At 48.1% G+C, this 19275-nt stretch overlaps 1 protein-coding gene across 1 annotated transcript in view; it reads right to left on the reverse strand.

The window, feature by feature from the left end:
* The window catches only part of Dapk1 (death associated protein kinase 1), a 153266-nt gene that overhangs the window by 54036 nt on the left and 79955 nt on the right, over positions 1 to 19275 (reverse strand). The window contains exon 3 of the mRNA XM_075969390.1: positions 8471 to 8692. Within this exon, the coding sequence (XP_075825505.1) occupies positions 8471 to 8692 (222 nt within the window). The remainder of the gene's footprint in view (positions 1 to 8470; positions 8693 to 19275) is intronic.

Here is a 19275-nt window from a genome sequence, read left to right on the forward strand (position 1 = left end):
AGCCCAAGTTCCAAGTGAATGCTCAGCTGCTCATCTAGAGGATTGAGAGTAAGTTTAATACCCAAAGCATGAGGCAGGGCCACCCCATCCATCAACCCAAAGACTACATACAGATGGCCTTAGAGAGATATAAAGTTGGAAAATATTCAGAAAGTGTCACATTGGGAGTGTGGCTCTGAAGTACGGACTGGAGTACTCCAGGCCCTGTGTCTGGTCCTCCAGCCCAGAAGACGGGAGAGAAAGAGAGAAGAGAAACATGCACACAGCAGTCAATACCGACTTTCCTCTCTGGAGAAGTTTAGATGCAGAAATTCATACTGCAGTTGGCCTCAGAAAAGAGGAACTTGACTAGCGGGGTGTCAGGCAGGAAGCCCATTAGGAAACACATGTCCCTCTGGGTCTGCATCTTAGAGTTCAGTGCTGTGTTGCTATGGGGGGGGTGCAGGTAGGTAGAGAGAGACTCACAGTCCTTAGATTGCCTGCATGGGCCCTTGGCACTGTACCGGTTTCCCTGGGGAGTCATGAGCAAACATCTGTTTACCCAACAGGTGAACAAAATCAAGACTCCACCCAAGACCAACTTAGTGAACCAGTAAGTCTACTGGGCTTGTTTACAGGAGCATGGGTGACAGAAACACCATCACCACACACTCCCCACCTCATCATGACAATGACATCACGGATACTGCACCTCCCAAGATCACTAAGGCCAGGATAGGGTAAGGTAAACGCTGAACTCTTATGTGGGGGACCCCGAAGACGGTGGTGAGTTTATGTTATGCTGAGAGGAAAGTCATATACAATGCTACCTGGTGCCCTAGCTTGACCCTGAAGATGGTCATCTCCAGGCCGAGACAGCCTCATCCATTTAGCCCAGTGACCTAATTCAATGGCCACACTGAAAGCACCAGTGAGGAAAGTTCAGGAGCAGCATTGCTGTAGGCACTACTGTGGAGGAGATCTGCCATGCACTTGGGCCATGCACACTTCCTGAACTAAAGAAACTTACTCATTCCAGGGGAAACGAATAACCCGACAGCCAGAAAGCCCTGCAGCATAAGCCAAGCCTCTTTTCACTTTAATGGCTTCAGCCCAAGCTTTGGAAACCCACAGAAAGAATTAGGCCAATTGAAAGTGGGGCAAAGGAAAAGCTGGGGCAGCCAGGCCTCTCTTCAGCTTGGGTAATTATAACTGGTATTAGAACAAAAGGCCGGTGGGACATAAACCAAGCTAGGGCAGCCATAGATGGAGGATGATCCCCAAACCAATTTATCTTGTCTAGCTGAACAGAAGAGAAAGCGATTACCCAGGGGCTGTGTGACTTTGGCCCCTCCTTCCTGACTGGGTTGAACTCTCCAGTGAAGCAGTTAAAATGACAGTTGCTGATTACTGTTAATGATCTGGAAACCCAGGCCAAAAGACCAGCAGCCCTTCAGCACACACAGCCAAGGAAAGGACCATGCTGCCCTGAGATGCGGATCTGGAGAGCTGGGCTTCTACGTGCACAGGGCAGGAGGCCTTTCCCCTCGGTTTGAGGACACATTTTAAGAGGAAGAGAAGAATTTTAGAAGTGAAATTCACTTGTGGGTATGAAGACTTCCCCTAACTTCCTCCCTGTTGCTAAGAAGCCCAGCCCCCTGGGGTTAATCATGGGGATCAAGGGCAGGGAAGGGGAGGGATCAGGAACCCTGAAGAGTGGGTAGGAAGTGAAGAGAGCCTCTGACCACCTCTGCTAAGAGAGGGAAGGAGCGGTCTGCAGCCCTGAGAGTAGAGAGGTATGCCCAGCAGAGCCACTCAAGGATGGGGATGAGATCTAGATGCTCCTCTCAGCAACAGAGTTCAGGTCCAGGAAAGGGAACTCCATCTTGAGTAAGTCAACCTTTGATCCCCTGAAAGACTCTTCTGTCTGTCGGCCCCCCTTCCCTTCTCTAACACCAATTTAACATCTGATAGGCAGGATTGTGTTATACATCTATAGCAAATTCTGCCACCCACGTCTGAGTGATACTGGTATCAGAGTGAGGCCCACAATAGCTTTCAACTCCTATGCCCTGCAGTCCCATCTACTGGCCATCCTTCGAGTCAGCTTGCTCCAACCTATACACCCAGTATGAACACAACTCCCCACGTCCCAATGCAGTCAATCTGCCTGTTCCCATGAAAGAAGAAAGACTACTTCAACCATGGCAGGCCATAAGCAAGCAGGGCCTTGGTCGGCAATGCCGTTGGGCATTCCTTCTTTTCACCCCAATGTCCTCACCTAGACAAGACTCTCAATGTTGTCCCTAAGGACTAGACAGCCGTCTCCCAGCTAATCTCCTAGACTGACAGGACTTGAGCCACTTTCACTAGGCACTGCGTTAGCCCGTACATCTCCTAGATGGTTGATGCATAAGAACAAATAAGGAAAACTCTAGCACAGACCCAGAAAGCTTTTAGTTCATTAAAGGAGAAAAACACACACAGAGTCTAGTAACTGCATGGGCAATACACTTCTAAAGGTGACTTCTAAAAATATGAAAGATGTCAAAGGGTAGATAGAAAGGTAAAAAGAGAGACAGGGGAGACAGGGGCAAGAGGGAGGAGACCAGAAGCTCACATGAGAGTGTTGAAGTTTGAGGAGATCCATCTGGGTGAAAATATCGATGAGATCCCTGGAGGATGCTTGTGGGGCTTCTGAGAGACCTAGTGATACAGTCTTGGGGGCTGGGTTTTTCTAGGAGGTCATAGTTAAGTGTCTTGAAGTGCATACATATTAAAGCACTGTGCAGCAGATGTGAGGAAGCCTAAACAGAAGTCTTTCATAAGCCAAAGAGGAACAGAGGGCAGAGTCAACTCTTCTGAAGGGAACGAAGATCAATAAAGAAGAACAAGCAGGTACATTGATTCCAGAAGGCAGAATAAGAGACCATGAACGGAGCCTTCAAACCACATATCCAAGAGTTCAGACACACATGGCTGTTCAAGAATCAAGCCGTGCACCTAAGGGAGTAAAAGTATAATAACCTAGGGAACACTAACCAGGCTGGCAAGAAGAGAGAATGTACAAGATACACACATGCAGGGTTTATTGCTCAAGAGCTCACCTGAGTGGAAAGTCATTTACTGTGTGTGATTTGATCTGTTGTGAAAGGCGGAGGTTGCTGCCAATTGCTCTTGTTGTCTCTGCTCTTGGCTAATAACAGATATCTAAGGAGTAGGGTACCAGAAGGAGCTCTCGAAATTGCCTTGGCAAACAAAAGCAAAGGTCCAAAATGTCATAAGAGCTCAGCCTCGGGGAGGAACGAGCAAATGTGCCAGCAGGAGAGACCATGGGGGAAGTCTCGGAGTTCCTCTGTTCACAGGCACCATGGGAGAAGCCTCTGGCATCCGTCTCTATCAGCTCCCCCTCCAATTTACCACTTTGCCTGGAAGCATCGATTTATTCTTGGCCTTTGTCTCTGAAATATGTTCCCAGTTCTGGGCCAGGCGGACAAATGTGTGTGCCTCACACCAGTGTGTAATCACAGGAAGGCACAATTCCTGTGCACAATTTCACCTCTGGGTTTGGCTAAGAAGTAAAGGGTTGGATGAGCAATGATCTTACGGAAGGTGTTTGATACACAGTAATATTTGAATACAACCTGTCTGTCAGGAGCAACTTCATCCCAGAACTTACTACTTTGCCAAACCCAAAGAGAACTAAAAAAAACCCTGCTGTTCACCAAGGGAGGAATCTCAGACTCTCAAGAAGAATTGTCCACAGCTCCAGATACAACAGCATGGATGCGGCTAATATAACATGGTTAGCACAAAAAATCCTACATTGGGTGTTTTTTGTTTGTTTGTCTTGGTTAGCGTGATTAAAGAAAGCAATCACGGAAGACATCTGTATAAAACTCTGGCCTCACACACATGTTGTCATCCACATCTGTGCTCCCTCACAAATAGGAACACACACATGCACATCACATACATAGGAGTTGTCATATAATAACCTGGAATGGAATCATGTATGCATGCATACATACATACATGGATGGACACGCTAGCGTGCACACATAGTGGGGGCTTGACACAATTTACCATCTTGTGTCTAGAGTCTGTGAGTCCAAATCAACACTTGTTTCCACTGCTCCCCTGGTTTGGAGGAGTTCCACGCACCCCTTGGCTTGTGACCACGTCTCTCCACTGTCCTCTCCACCAGCATCCTCCCTGCATCTCAGTTCGCTCAGGACCTTATAATGCCATCAGCCACATTGGACTCTGCCCTGCTCTACTTCAGCATGATCTCCAAAGAACTAACCACACTGGAAACCACCCTTTCCCCAATAAAGTTGCATTCTGGCAAATTACTTACTAAGAAGTATAATATATTTGAACGTGGGGCATAATCCAACCCTAACAGCTTTACAAAAGACAGAGGGCAGACCAGTCACGGCATCGACATCAGAATATTTTAAAAGGACAGATGTTTGGCTAGAGGTGTATTTCAGTAAGTCGAGGGTTTGCATACAGCATGCATGAAGCCCTGGGATAGACCTTAGCATAACAGAAAGCCAGACACAGTGGTGCAGCCCTGCGATCTGAACACTTGAAAACTTTGTCATTCTAGCCTGGGAGAAATGAAGCCCTGTCTCAAAGATCATTAATTAACAATTAATTTTTTTCTTTTGGTTTTCTTGAGACAGAGTCTTTCTGTGTATGTAGCCTTAGCTATCCTAGAATTCACTATGCAGACCAGGCTGACCTCGAACTCACCTAGATCTGCCTGCCTCTGTTTCTCAAGTGCTGGCATTAAAGGGATATGCACCATGCCCAGCTAATTAATTAGCTCATTAGCCCTATGTTGAAACTCTAGAGAAGGTCAAGAAGCCTGTCTTCTGTAGGCCTTTCATGAGACCCTAGCAGACACTAATATTTGGGAACTGTTTCTATACCATGTCCAACAGTTCACACTGTGTCCTAGTGCTAACTCTGGGTCTTATCTCCCCAGGACAATCTGTAGCCTCTAGGGCTTCCCGTCTTCACATTTAGCTAAAGCGGTGCCTCCTGTGGTAGAGATTCCCTGGTGCTACTGTGCACGCAACATGTTCTTAGATCTGGAGGTCTGTAAAGGCCACAGGTGTCTTTCACACATTGTTTAATCTGTTTAGGAATACTATAAACTGACTGCCACATTAAAAATCCTAGATTAAACTTAAAAAAAAAACCTGGCCAACTGGATCCTACATTCCAGCATAAATAATCAACCTTGGGTGTTAGTCCCCTTAAGATACTGGTGAAGGACAGCATTGAAGACCTCAGCCACAGTTCCCACCATTCTCTGGAATCTCTCTAACACTGAGGTGTCATGGTGCCAAGGATACTTATTTCCATTGTCAGCTGGATCCTGAAGATATGTGGGCTTGAGTCAGCCTGTGTAGTTCCTCAGGGACAGAAGAGGGATGGAGGAAAAACTGCCTCGTTACCCACAGATTAAAATGTCTAGCAATGTACTGCTAGATGTCGGTCCCTCTGATGGACATCACCACGCACTTAGACACAGCATTCATACTTGGATCAGAAGTGTCTACCAGACCCCTTGTGTTCGCTAGGCTGCTGCAGGCAGGTGGTTAAGCTTTAGAAGGTGATTAGTGAGGGATGTAAGGTCATTGGAGGACGCCGTCCATGAGTCCTCTAGCCGTAGCCCCTCCTCACTCTTTATTTCCTGGCTCCAGCACGCTCTCCACCACGGCATGCTGCCTACCCAGTCCACCACAAGGTCAAGCAGCCATGGACTAAAGCCTCTGAAACTCTGAATCAAAACAAAACTTTCCCTCCTTTCAAAGTCCATCTGCTCAGGTATTTCCAAGGTCACAGCCACAAAAAAGCTAAGTTCTCTCAGTTCGGTTCCACTGCTCACGGGGTAACAAAGTGCATGATGGAATGATTCAAGCACACATCCAAGTTTTGGAGTGGCTCAACCATGCAATGAGGTGGGTGGGCGAGAACATAGGCAGAAGGGATCTTTGTTTCAGCATGACTTCATTAGGGAACAATGGCGTGTGGAGGATGCAAAGTCGTGATGTGGGATGTCACCTGTGCCTCCTGCATGTTTATTCTGCACTTCAATGCAACGGTAACTCTTCTGCCGTGAAGTAAGCGCAGGAGGGGAAGTTACTGTCTTAAAGCTATTTTTCAGAGTTGCAAGGAACGGAAGAGCAGAGCCTGGCCTAAAGTCTGACTAATGTGCCTTAAACACAAACAAACAAACAACATAGTATCCACCCTGAGCTCAGCAGAGGTCCCTTCTCGATCCCTGTAACACAGTATCCACTCTGAGCTCAGCAGAGGTCCCTTCTCAATCCCTGTAACACGGTATCCACTCTGAGCTCAGCAGAGGTCCCTTCTCAATCCCTGCAGGGTGGTTCCAGAAGTGTCTCTTACTCAAGGAAGGACTGGTCATTTTGTTCTAGCAGAGCCTTCAGCTGATTGCATAAGGCTCACCCATCCTATGGAAAGCTGTCTGCTTCCCTAGGTCTAGCCAATTCACATGTTGACATTATGCAAAATCACCCAGAGCTTTTAACCAAATGTCTGAGCAGCTGTAACCACCAGAACTGCACATAATAGATGGGTGAGGAGGTGAGACCATCAGCCCCAGGAGCGGCGGGAATCTGTGGAGATGTGCCTGACCCTGTGAGGATGGAGCCATATAACCCTCCCATCCACTTCCAAACTCCTGCTGCTCCCACGGAATTTCCACAAGTTATATTCAAGGTCACAACACAGTCAGCAACATAAAGCTGCATGCTTCCAGGCACCTAATCACATGCCTGCAATTAAAAACATAAACACTGCCGATGCTGGGGCTAGCAGGGCAGCCAAAGCTACCTACTGCTGGAGAGGCTGAAAAGTGAAACTTCAGCCTTGGAAAAACAAGCCTGCCAGTGTTTGTGGGGTCCTCACACACCCCAGCAACCCCACTCCTAAGTGCTGACCCAGGAAATGTGGAGAACTGTGTTTGTGTCAGTCTGGGAGGGCTGGAGACGCATCACTCCTGACTGTGAAGGATTAGAGACAGCCCATGTGCCCACTGGGTGGTGGAAGCAGAAACAAGCACTCCACCCCGGTGATGGAGGGCTACTAGGCAGTTTAAAAGGAAGAGTGTGTGCAAGTGTGCAAGTCTTACACTGAGTGAGGGGCACTGGTTTCAGAGTTCACACTTGTGTCAATTCCACTGGCATAGCATCTGGGGTTAGGACGCGGAGATGGGGCTGATTACAAAACAGCCTGAGGGATGCTCGAGCACCTAGGAGTATGGGGAGAGACGGAGGGGACTAAAGGGAGCCGACCTTCCTCTAGCATCATTTACTACAGAACAAGAAGTTTAGAAAATCAAAAGATTAAAAGAAGTTGCATGGTGTCCAGTTTATGTACAAAGGAAGGGAGCTGTTGAACAGTGAGTGGACACATCAGGACTCAGGAACCTCCCAGGGAATGGATAAGACTTGTCACCACAGGGGACCACGCAGCATCAGCTCTCAGGACTTAGCACCAAACAGAGTGGACACATCAGGACTCAGGAACCTCCCAGGGAATAGATAGGACTTGTCACCACAGGGGACCACGCAGCATCAGCTCTCAGGCCTTAGCACCAAACAGAGTGGACACATCAGGACTCAGGAACCTCCCAGGGAATAGATAGGACTTGTCACCACAGGGGACCACCCAGCATCAGCTCTCAGGCCTTAGCATTACACATCCCTCTTCCCTCAGGTGGACATCCACATGCCATAGAGAGACTCTCTGAGAATTCTGAGTGGCTTCTTCCTCTCTCCTGCCAGAAGGGGCTGCTGGACTTGGTCACAGTGGGTCCCCATACAGCACATGCAGGCAGGAATCCAGGGAGAGGAGGGACAGGAGGTGGAAACCAGAAACAGTTCAGAACAATGCTTGTCAATCAGCTGCCCACCATGACATTGGATGGGCAGGACGCTTAGAGAGTCCTGTAATCACCTCCCGGAGCTCAGCTTCAACTTCACCCGTTCCTGTAATTAGCGCTGACAGTTCCACAGCTAAAAGCAGGGTGTGCTTTAAAGATTAAGAGGAAAGAGAAAGGAGAATGGAGGGAGAGAGGCAAAAAAACAGGGCAGAGAGTCGGGGGGCAACATGCATGAAGGTTATGGAGAACCCCCTCAAGAAATCTGCTTATGGTAAACATAGATGAACCTCAGAAAGGAGAACCCCTACATAATGTACTTACAGCAAACAGAGTTAAACTTTAGAAAAGAGATGAGTCCCAAGATCTGGGAACTCTCTTGCAAATCGTGTGTCACTTTGTTAATGGAAATGATTCTCGTAAAATATTCCAGGTGATTATATGTCACTAAGTCTCGGGCAGGTGGCTCAGGACTGCTCTCAACAATGGTCCAGTTGGGCTAACTATGGCCTATGCAGACCCATGTCCCTCCCCACAATCTCTTCCACACACCACGGAGACACTCACAGCTCCAGGATCAGAATGACATCGGTCTTGTTCTCATAGACCTCATGCAGGGTGATGACGTTTGGGTGGCGGATCTCCTTCAGGATGCTGACTTCCCGTTCGATGTCCTCACGACTCACACCCCGTCGGCTGGACTTGGTCCTCCTTTTCTTGATGAACTTGGCCGCATACTGAAGACCAGTGCTTTTCTCACGGCATTTCTTCACCACCGCGAACTGTCCGCTGGCAGAGAAAGATGGGACAGTGTTTAGGTCTCTCCCTAGACACAGAATCTGAGCAAGGACGTAGCATGGGAGTGGGTATATGGCAAAACCGTGACTAGGGAAGGTCAAAAGGTTGACAGTTAACAAAGGGGGCAGGCATGCTTCTTATTGTGCGTGGTGCAGCTTGACTGAGCCCATTCCTTCTGAATAACGTCATAAGGAGTAAAACATATTTGATTGAACAGGTAGCCAGTCTGTCTGAATAACGTCATAAGTAATAAAACATATTTGATTGAACAGGTAGCCAGTCTGTCTACACTCTTTTCCTCCCATTTCACGCACTCACATCTGACCTGTTTCAACAACTCTTCTTCAGCATGTCTAGACACATAACGAGGAAGGGGGGAGGGATGGAGAGCAGGATCTCAGCACAGAACAGTCAAGGCTCTGTCTTCAGAGATATAATATATTTCTAGCATCAATATTAAACACCACAACACCTAAAGAAACAAGACCCACAAGAGGGTTTTCTGTGGTTCTGGGCTGCTGACTCCACCCCCAAATACTATCTAGGCCGAGCCAATCAATGCAGTGCATTCTTCTGACTCCAGTGATAGACTTGCTACGACCTTCCAGACAATGGGGAGATGGTCTTTATGAGACTCTTTTTATGAACACTGAACTATATATAACCCCAGAGTGACTGCCAGCTATGTGGGAGTATTAGGAGAACAGCTTAGGGTTTAGGGGCAACCTCTGCAGTGGGGTGCCTGTGGAGGGAAAGGAACCAGGTCTGTGGGAACACTACCAAGTGGTGAATTAAGTCCAGCCTAAAACTACGTCGCTGACTTTTCAGCTACTGAAGCCTTTTACTAAAGGCAGTTTGATCTGAGCTGCCTTTTCTCGCAGACGAAGCATCTTCTGCAGCACAGAACACGCAACCGGAATCTCCTTCCCACATACGAAGGAAATGAGAAAGGAAGAAGCACAAAATCATGTGTGTCCAAAGAGCGAGTGAGACCACGTGAGTTCAAGACCAGTGTCCTGGGGGGGGGGCGGGGGGCGGGGTTAGTGAAACACAGGAGGAGCCTTCCGGATCAACCTCTGCCTTCTCCCTTCTTTCCGGCTGACAGAGGAAGGGGCCACCCACCCCTCACCGGCTTTGAACATTTCTAGGCACCTGCTGAAGAATGGCTATGTAAGGGAGCATCATGGATATTTGTGACGGCTTTATTCACTCCCGTGAAGATGGGGTGGGGGTAAGGAGGCTAATGAAGAATAATATTTTGATATTCAAGAGTGGACGCTTCACCACACAGACACTTGCCTCAGCAGCAGAAGCCATGGAAGAAACACACACGCACACATCAGTTTTGCAACAACTTATACACAATCAATTAATTCCCACGTCCCCCTCCTGCAGCAGAACAGAGGAACAGACACAACAGAAAGCCACGATTGGCTGCTGTGAACTTGCTGGCTTAGAGACAGGGGATAGAATGTGACTATCTCGATCATCGTACCGTGTGTGTTCTTCGGAATCCAACCCCGCTCTCTGCCACAGGGTGGAGGACGGCAGAGGGGAGCCTCCACAACTGACGTGGGATTCCCCTCTGTATGCTGTGAATACCATTGGTTAATAAAGGACTGCTTTGGGCTTGTGCAGGGCAGAATATAGGTAGGCAGGGAGAAAACTAAGCTGAATGCTGTGAGAAAGGAAGGCAGAGTCAGGAGAGCCATGGAGCCGCCTGAGAGAGAAGCGCTGAAACTTTGCTGGTAGGCCACAACCTCGTGGTGATACACAAATTAATGGAGGTGGGTTAAATTTAGATATAAGAGTTAGCCAATAAGAAGCTAGAGCTAATGGGACAAGCAGTGATTTAAATAACATGGTTTCTGTGTGATTATGTCGGAGTTAAGTGGCCGGGAACAAACTAGTAGCGTTCTTACTACACACAACCTGAATAAGGAACAGGTAGAGTCCAGAGAAGAAGCTAAGTGGCCCTTGCCTCACAAAGACAGCATCTGGCAGACACCAAGCTCACGAGAGGACCCAGAATGCAAAAGTCCAGCTGGGACAACCAAGGACTATGCCGACCGCCAGAGGTTGAGCTGTGTGTCCCTCACCCATGGGCACAGCAATTTGGCATAGGGATCCAGGCTGCAGGCTCTGGGCCCTCTGTGAGTTGACTCAAGAATTTTAACACGGTGATGGTAAAGACATTAAAAACAGTAAAAGCAGAAAACTTCCTGCAAAGAAGCCACAAGATCCAAATGGAAAGTTAGGCTCAGTGATTCTCCCGAGTGTGGCTTCACTTCTTGCAGTTCCAAGGTGAGCAGCCACTGCTTTCCGGCTATAGCTCAAGGGTCAGGGAGGGTGTGTGCATACCCAGCGGAACCCTGAGCAAGAGGTATGGTGCTCATTCTGTAACTGACAATGATGACAGAACTTATCAGGGTGGGAACTCAGGCATTAGTTAGGAAAGGCCTTATCCATGCCATGCTGGGTCAGGCCAGGGGCCCAGAAGTTTCCTGAGAAACACCCACACTCCTTTGAAAACACCTGTCCTTATTTTTCTGCCTCCCTTGGCAATCTAACCTCACCTTCGAGTATCTCCAGAGTCCTGATTCTTGCTCACCCCCCTGTGTGGGACATGTTATTTTCTGACCGCTTCTTTCCGATTCTACTTTCCCAAGGCTGTGGATTGCCTGAGGACCAAGGGCTCCAAGCTCCCCTATCTACCAAACCACACACACACACACACACACACACACACACACACACACACACACACACTGCAGACTGTCCCCAGGGTTGGTGCACAGCACTGGTTTACAATGCTGGCATCTTGGGCACCAGGACATCAGATGGAGGAAACTGTTACAAGCCAATGGAACTGTGCAACAGCTACAACCACAGACCACCTATAAGCTGTTAACACAGACTACATGCCACCAAGAGGCTACAATGATCACCCCATCGTGAAGGGTTACTGAAGGAGAAGGATCATCTGTTCATCTGCTTTCCATTGCTAAAACGAAACACCTGACCTAACTTACAGAGAGAAAAGACTTGACTCATTATTGCTGAGGTGCCGGTCTGTTATCAACTAGTCGCGTGGTTTGAAGCCCGCTGCGGGACACTAGATCATGGTGGGAGCCTCAGTAGACCAAAACCTTTCACCTTTAGCCAAGAAGGAAAGTGAGTGAGGAGAAGGAAGGGGTCTCACAACCACATTCCAGAGCAAGCACCCAGTGGCATAAACACCCGTCCTGAGCGCCCCACCTCTTCATGCATGGGCCACTCAAATATTCAAATTAGAGAGAGGGTAAGTGTGTCAATGAAGTTCTGAGAGACAGAAAAATTAGACGTGCCCAGCAGCAGCACAGGTGACCACAGGCGACTACAGGCGACCACAGGCGACCACTATTTACTGACAGCTATTATTAATCTACAAAAAACCAAATTACTTTTGCTAACACTGCTTGTTTTTATATCAATGTGATGTGACAGGACCCTCAAAATATCACTTCTAATCGGTGTCCTCCTTGGGGGATGATAGCAGCGTGGGCAAACGGGACCCAAAGGAGGAAGAAAATGCGGCCAAGATGGCTGTATTGATAACTGTGGCTGCTAGCTCCAGCCTTCATTCACGTCGTTTCTCCACCCATTCTCACCGCCCCCACCCCACGCGTGTCGCTGCCACAACTGTAAACTACAGGCTGCAGCCTTGGAAGTCCAGGGTCACAAGTGTGCACAGTCCCGGCAGCTGTGTACCTGGGTCACACCCACGGCCCGGCCAGGGACTCCTGGGTGAACGCATTCCCCTTATTAGTCACCTCATGGTTGCTGTGATAAAATACCATGACGAAAAGCAACTGAGTGGGGAGGCACGGTGGCCGCAGCAGAACTACCGGTAAGAGACACATCCTCAACCTCAACCACAAAGCAGATTCGGCAAACTGGAAGAAGGATGAGGCCATGCGCACCAAAGCCCATTCCCAGGGACAGACATGCTGTAGCACAAACAATAAAAGCCAGAGACAGATGTGGGGGTTCAACCTGAAGATCAGAAAAGCAAAGCAGCCAGCCGTGGCTCTTACCTCTACCTCAGACAGATAAGGTGATCCTGCCTTCAGGAATCTCAGAATGAGATTGAGCTGACAGCTCTCTCCTCCCTTATATTCCTCCCTAGTGCTGGGATTAAAGGTGTGCACCACTACCGCCTGGCTTCTATGGTGAACTAGTGTGGCTACTGGGATTAAAGGTGTGCGCCACCGCTGCCTGGTCTGTATGGCTGACCAGTGTGGCTGTTTTACCCTCTGATCTTAAAGAACAAGTGACCTGTCACTACGCACTTCCTCCAGCAGGGGACCCTAAACCTCCTGAACAGTTCCACCATGGGGACCAAGAGTTCAAATGCCTGAAGCTGTGTGCAGGCATTCTCAGTTAGACACCACGCCCCAGTTCAGCACAGGCAACTGCTGCAGAGACTCAGTGCAACGCTAGGCTACTGGCTAACTGCTGCCGGGAGTCTTTTCTTCCTTGGCTCCCAGAGCTGGACCACGGCTTTCCTATCACCTGCTTTCTACCCTAAATTTGAGTTTGACGGTAATTCCTACCTAACAGCCCAATGGCTAGTAACAAACGAAAGTGGTTTTTATACAAATACTTCTACTTTGCGGGTCCTAGCATAATAACATGATCCTATTCAGAGATGGAACTCAGACTACATGTCCATCCAGTTCTGCTGCCCACACCCTGAGGCTAGTCAGAAGGGAATTCCAACATGGAGGGCTACACTGCAATTGCTGTTAGCCCAGCAAAAGGCTGGGTGTGAAGCAGTCTAGTTTCTGTGCAGGGAAAGTCTGTACTCACACTGAATTTTCTTAAAGTAGTGTAATACATCCTCATTGCTCACAGATTCTGTTAACATTTATTTGTGACATCCCTGTCAATCCTTGTGGCTGTCACTTTTTAAAGAAAGATTTATTTAGTTTACTTTATGTGTATGAGTGTTTGCCTGCCTGTATGTATGTGCACCACATGCATGCAGTACTCACGGAAACCAGAAGAGGGCATCAGATACCTGGACCTGGAGTTACAGACAGTTGTGAGTCACTATGTGGGTGCTAGGAACCAAATCTGGATCTTCTGTAAGAGCAGCAAGTGCTCTTAACTGCTGAGCCACCTCTCCAGCTGTGTTGTGACACTTTTGTGGATGTTTACACACACACACACACACACACACACAGAGAGAGAGAGAGAGAGAGAGAGAGAGAGAGAGAGAGAGAGAGAGAGAGAGAGAGACTAAAGAATTGAGCTGCTAATAAGCACTTCCAAGCTGAGGACCCTGAAAATAACGTTCCTTCCTTCTAAGTTTAGCTCTGACATTGGCAGCCAGTGTCCCCTTTGAACTCTGCTTAATACCAGGTTTTTAGTTTTCTTGTGTTGTGGGGGGGGGGGGGGGGAGTTACTGTATTTTTTTTTTTTTTTAGCTTTTTGTGATATTTCACTAGTTTGGATGGTCTCATGTACTGTTTAGTAAGCCAAGACTGATTGCCTCATAGTAAAACAGGCTTATCAGTTGAGCATCATTCAGGGTGAGACACCATTGCTATGAATGCAATGTCAGCAAAGCAACAGCACGTATTAAGTGAGGTATCTATAAATGGAAATGCACTTAAAAAGGGTTATGCAGCATGTCTGCAGAAATGTTGAAAATGGGCTTAGAGGAATCCAAAGCTGCATTCCCCCAAGAGCAGCAGCTCGATGCCTGCCAGTGATTAATAGGCACAAATTCCCCTGAAAATGGAACGCTTTAGATACCATTCTATCAGTATGCTAACATTCTTTTTCAGGATAGCCTGCTGCATTAGAGATGAACAGCCAATCCGTTTAACACAAAACTTTTCAATTAAATGTAATAAACATAAGCTATCTGGTGGACAGACACATAATACTGAGAGATATCCCTATTTGAAGAGTTTCACGATTTAAAAAAAAAAAAGACAGACTCAGACTACAGTAAAAATGGGCGGCTGATGTGACTCACTGACAGAGCCCCTGCCTATCACTAAAGGTGCTAGGTCTGATCTGCCGTGTCGGGGACTTCACAGGGACTGACATAGACTTCACACGGGCTGAGGAGTAAGCACTTGCCGCGCAAGCATGAGGACCGCAGTTCCTAACCCCAGCACCTGCTTTAAAAACAAAAAGTTAAGCGGGTTGCGCCCCAATCCTAGTAAAAAGAGGCACATGAATTCCCAGACCTTGCTGCACAGCAGCTTTAACCAAGCAGTAGGTTCCAGGTTCACTGAGAAAACCTGTCTCGAACAGTTACGTAGGAAAGATACTGGGGAAAACACCTGATGTTGCTCTGGCCTATATATGCAAGCAGATGTGCACATTCACGCCCACGTTGCATGCGCACACATGCATGCACACACATATATAGACTCAAAAACTTTTTTTAAAAAAAGCCAGAAATCTTATTAAATCTTATAAATCTTATATTTTAAGAATAAACTGCCACCAAGTTTCCTTGTCCAGCTTATTAATACATTCCGTTTGACCATGACCCTGATTGTACCTAGGACTCTACAAGGCCATGACACAGATCCCCACAGGGACGGCCGCCATGCTCTGACACACACGACTGTCATCTCTTCTATTGGTGAAAACGGATGCTCAGGAACATTTTATGAATTTGTGTAACTCTCACATGGCGGGTAAAGCCGCATGGCTGGCAACCAGTCCAAGTCCCGGAGCCCCGGAGCCCCATTCACCAAACAGTGGCTGCTCTAACCTGTGCACACCCAGCCAACACATCACTGAAGGGCGGATCTTCCCGGAGAAAACCTCTAAGAGGAGAATGCAAGCCTAGGGCTTTGTGGATAACTCAGGTCACCTAATGTCGCTTCCTCCTCTCTGAAAATCAGGTGTCCTGGATAATTAAAGTCAAAATTCGGAGGTGCGCTGAAGAGCCCTGCAACAAAAAAGTACTCTGTGTTTGTGACGTTGCCAAGAAAGCACTATGGCGGCTGAGCATCCCAGATCAGAACATCAAAATATCTGAATCTTGGAGCATTTTTGTAACAGAGTCCGCACCACAAAACTTGGCTTCATGCTCGAAATCTAATTAATAATAGTGCAAAAAAAATACTTTCTGGTCATAAGTGTGTGGTGCATAGGAAACAAATGAATTTCCTGATTCCTACTGGGTCCCATCCCTCTGCTGTGCCTAAGCAAGCATTCTAGAATCTGAAAGATGATGAAAACGCTGTGGGTGAGGAATGCGTGGTCTGCATTTAAAACGACAAACAGCACAGGCAGTCTCAACACCCGGTCACATGTGGCGCATCTATTTGTGAAACGCTGGTGTTTCTGTAGGTCCACCAAACACTGAAAATGAACCTCTAAAATTCTGGTTATTCTTTTGTGGAAGACTCTGATCATGGGAACGAAGGGTGAAATAGGGACCACTGCCAAAACGGGGCTGCAGGGGCTGTGTGCGTGGCTGGACCGCAAAGAGCCTGACTGTCACGTAGGGGAAGGCAGGGGGTGGAGGGATGGAAGAAAAGGAGGAGGAAGAAAGAAAGAAGTGTGGGAGATGAAAGGAACAGGAGAGAAGTGGGAAGGAAAAGAAAAGGGAAGGGGGGAAGAGAAGGAAATGAAAACAGACGTGACATTAAGCGTGGAAAAGATGCGCTGTGACAAGATATGACAGCGTCAAAACCAAGGTCTAACAATGTCCCATTTTTCCAGAGCACTTCCCAAGAGCATGCTCCAACCTAAAAGGGGGGTGCAGATTCAGAACCGTGGCCACGAGAGCAGGCGGCTTTTACCTTTGATTTTAAAGCAACCCGCGATGAATGTGTGGGTTCTCCTCTCAAATAACACTTAGAAGAGGAAGCAGGATCTCTCCTTCCATCCTAACCCTACCAACTCCACAGATCTTGGAAGAAGAGATGGTAACCTGAATGGAAACTCATTAATCCCTGCCCCAAGTGGTACCCATTCCCTTGGAACACCTTCTTGACGTAGTCTACACTGGGAATTGCTCTGTGCCTTCCCATCAAGAAGCTACTAAGAGAAGCAGCCAAACTGCATGATAGGAAGATGAAAAGCTTGTGAGCTTTAAAACCCATACTGAAAAGAAAAAAAAATTATTTGAGCTGCTATGGAGGTCAGGAAAATGGCGTGGAGAGCAAGGGCCCCTCGTGAGCAGCAGCTCAGGTTACCATGACATGAACAGGGAGAAAGGGCTTCCAGAGAGGATAAACAGCATCCCGTCACCCTGGAAACCCCCAGGAATAACATGCAAAAGGAGCAGAGTCGCCAGGGGGTCATGCAAATAACAGAGTGGAGGGGACTGAGACAGAGGCCAGTTCCTGGGAGCAGCAGCATCCTGAGGACGAGATCACACAGCACAGCGCAAGACAGAACACCCAGGGCCCAAGGCCAGAAGTAGCAAGTCCAGAGAAGTCAAAGAAGCTGGTAACAAACAGCACCGAAGCACCTGGCTCAGAATTGCTGGTTTCTGGAGACAGCCTCTCACTTAGCCCACCTAGTCTGGAACTCCTGATCTCTCTGTCTGCCCCTTCTCTTCCATGGAAACAGAAGGAAGGTTCTAGATCCATCTGGACGAATGAGTCTAGACTTCTCCAGGAATACCTGGAGAAATTTAAAATCTGGTAAGCGGCCCTGATAGGCTGTGTGTGCAGGGTTAAACCTGGCCCTTGTCACAGCGGGACGCAGTGTGTGTCAGCTGTCCTTTGAGGCGTCATTATCCATAAAACCCTCACAAACTTACAGTTTTTTGGTCTTGGAGCATTTTAAAGTCCAGCATTCTGGAGGTATGCTGCGTCCTCTCTCCCAGGGACACTGTCAGCTCCTTTGGAGTGGGGCGGGACTATATCCATTGCAGGCTTTAGGGCTCAACACAGAAACACATCTGAGGCTCTTCCTAAAGTGTGGTGCTTGAGACTGAGTCCCTCTATGGGCGGATGGAGCTGAACACAAAGGTGGAGGCGGGAGATGCAAGGACAAGCATAGATCCTTCTGGGGCTCTTTGGTGCATTAAAACCCGGGGCTGTGCTGTGTCTAGCCTGGGAGAGGAGATCACTGCCGCCTTCAGGCTGCTGGTCAATGGGCTGCCCTGGGACGGGCAAGATCCATGACAGTCTCAGCTGGCCCAGCTCTTACCATAACACAGTGTTTGAAGCTGTTTTCTTCCTTAAGTTGTGCTGGGTATTGCTGGTGGCAACTGAGAGCTGAGTGAGATGAAGAGAAGCTCAGAGACTGTAGTGGATGCTGCCCAGCTGTCACAGACCAACTCTTCTTTGGTTTTGACGAGTTGTTTTTTGGTAGTGACTGTGGATTGAAACTAGGACCTTGCTCATAACTGCTGAGTTATAAACCAGCCATTATTATTATTATTATTATTATTTCTGTTTTGATATTTCTAAATTGACCAGGCTGGTCTTAAGCTTGTGACCCTTCTGTCTCTGCCTCCCGACAGCTGAGCTAAAGGCTTGTGACACCAGTCCAACCAGACCCAACCCCCAAGCCCTCAGAGTAAAAGTAGGATGACCATGAAGAAAAGGTGTGCTGGTGGCAGGGAGGAGTATGGGTCCCCAGGTCTCCTGGGAGCAGCCCTGAGCAGCCCGAGGCCACCTGGGAGCACCCCTGAGTATCCCAAGGCCTCCTGGGAGCACCCCTGAGTATCCCAAGGCCTCCTGGGAGCAGCCCTGAGTATCCCAAGGCCTCCTGGGAGCAGCCCTGAGTGTCCCAAGGTCTCCTGGGAGCACAGTCCTGGGTGTCCTTTCCACACACTAGCCAGATGGGAACTGATGGGTGCACTGTTATTTTTTTTCTTATTATTCTTTTCCAAGTCAATTTTTTTCAAATAAGACCTCACTGTGTAGCCCAGGCTGACCTTGCACCCACCTGTGCCTACCTTCCCAGTCCTAGAATAACAGGTTTTGGCCACCTTATCTGACTAAGTCGCTTATTTGCTCTGGGCTAGTCTCTTCAGCCTTTTGGTACTCACTGCCTAAGTAAACAATACTGGCCCAGATAATGTCCTGACAGTTCGGGAATTTATATCCATGACATTTCAACCCAAGAGAACTTCAAAGTGCTGGACGTTCAGACAGTGGGTCTCTTGGGCAGCTGGAAGCTCCGGTGGGATCCTCACTGGCCATGCACAGCACCGCCCCTGAGACCTAACAAGACAACGCAGGCCTGGAGCTACATCTGCTCATTATTTGTTTCCTCTTTAAAGCCAAGAGAGAAAGAATAAGATGATGTTGCTAAATGTCATTTAACACAATCCAAACAGGGTCTCGATGGACCAGACAAACAAGCAACACTCGGAATCTTCTCCAAACACAATAGGCTCAGCATGAGTCACACTGGCCTCTGAGCCTAGGATTATGAGAAACAAAACATCCTGTAACGAAAGTCCATCTTCAGATTACTGTCATACAGCTGCCATTCCGTGGACAGTACCATCAGAGGGACAGAGACTGGGACTTCCTGCCTCAAAAGCACATTCCAACCACATGGGTCTGGCCATCCCTACTGAGACTCAGAGC

This window comes from Microtus pennsylvanicus, chromosome 4, assembly GCF_037038515.1.
Source record: "Microtus pennsylvanicus isolate mMicPen1 chromosome 4, mMicPen1.hap1, whole genome shotgun sequence".
NCBI classification, from domain to species: Eukaryota; Metazoa; Chordata; class Mammalia; order Rodentia; family Cricetidae; genus Microtus; species Microtus pennsylvanicus.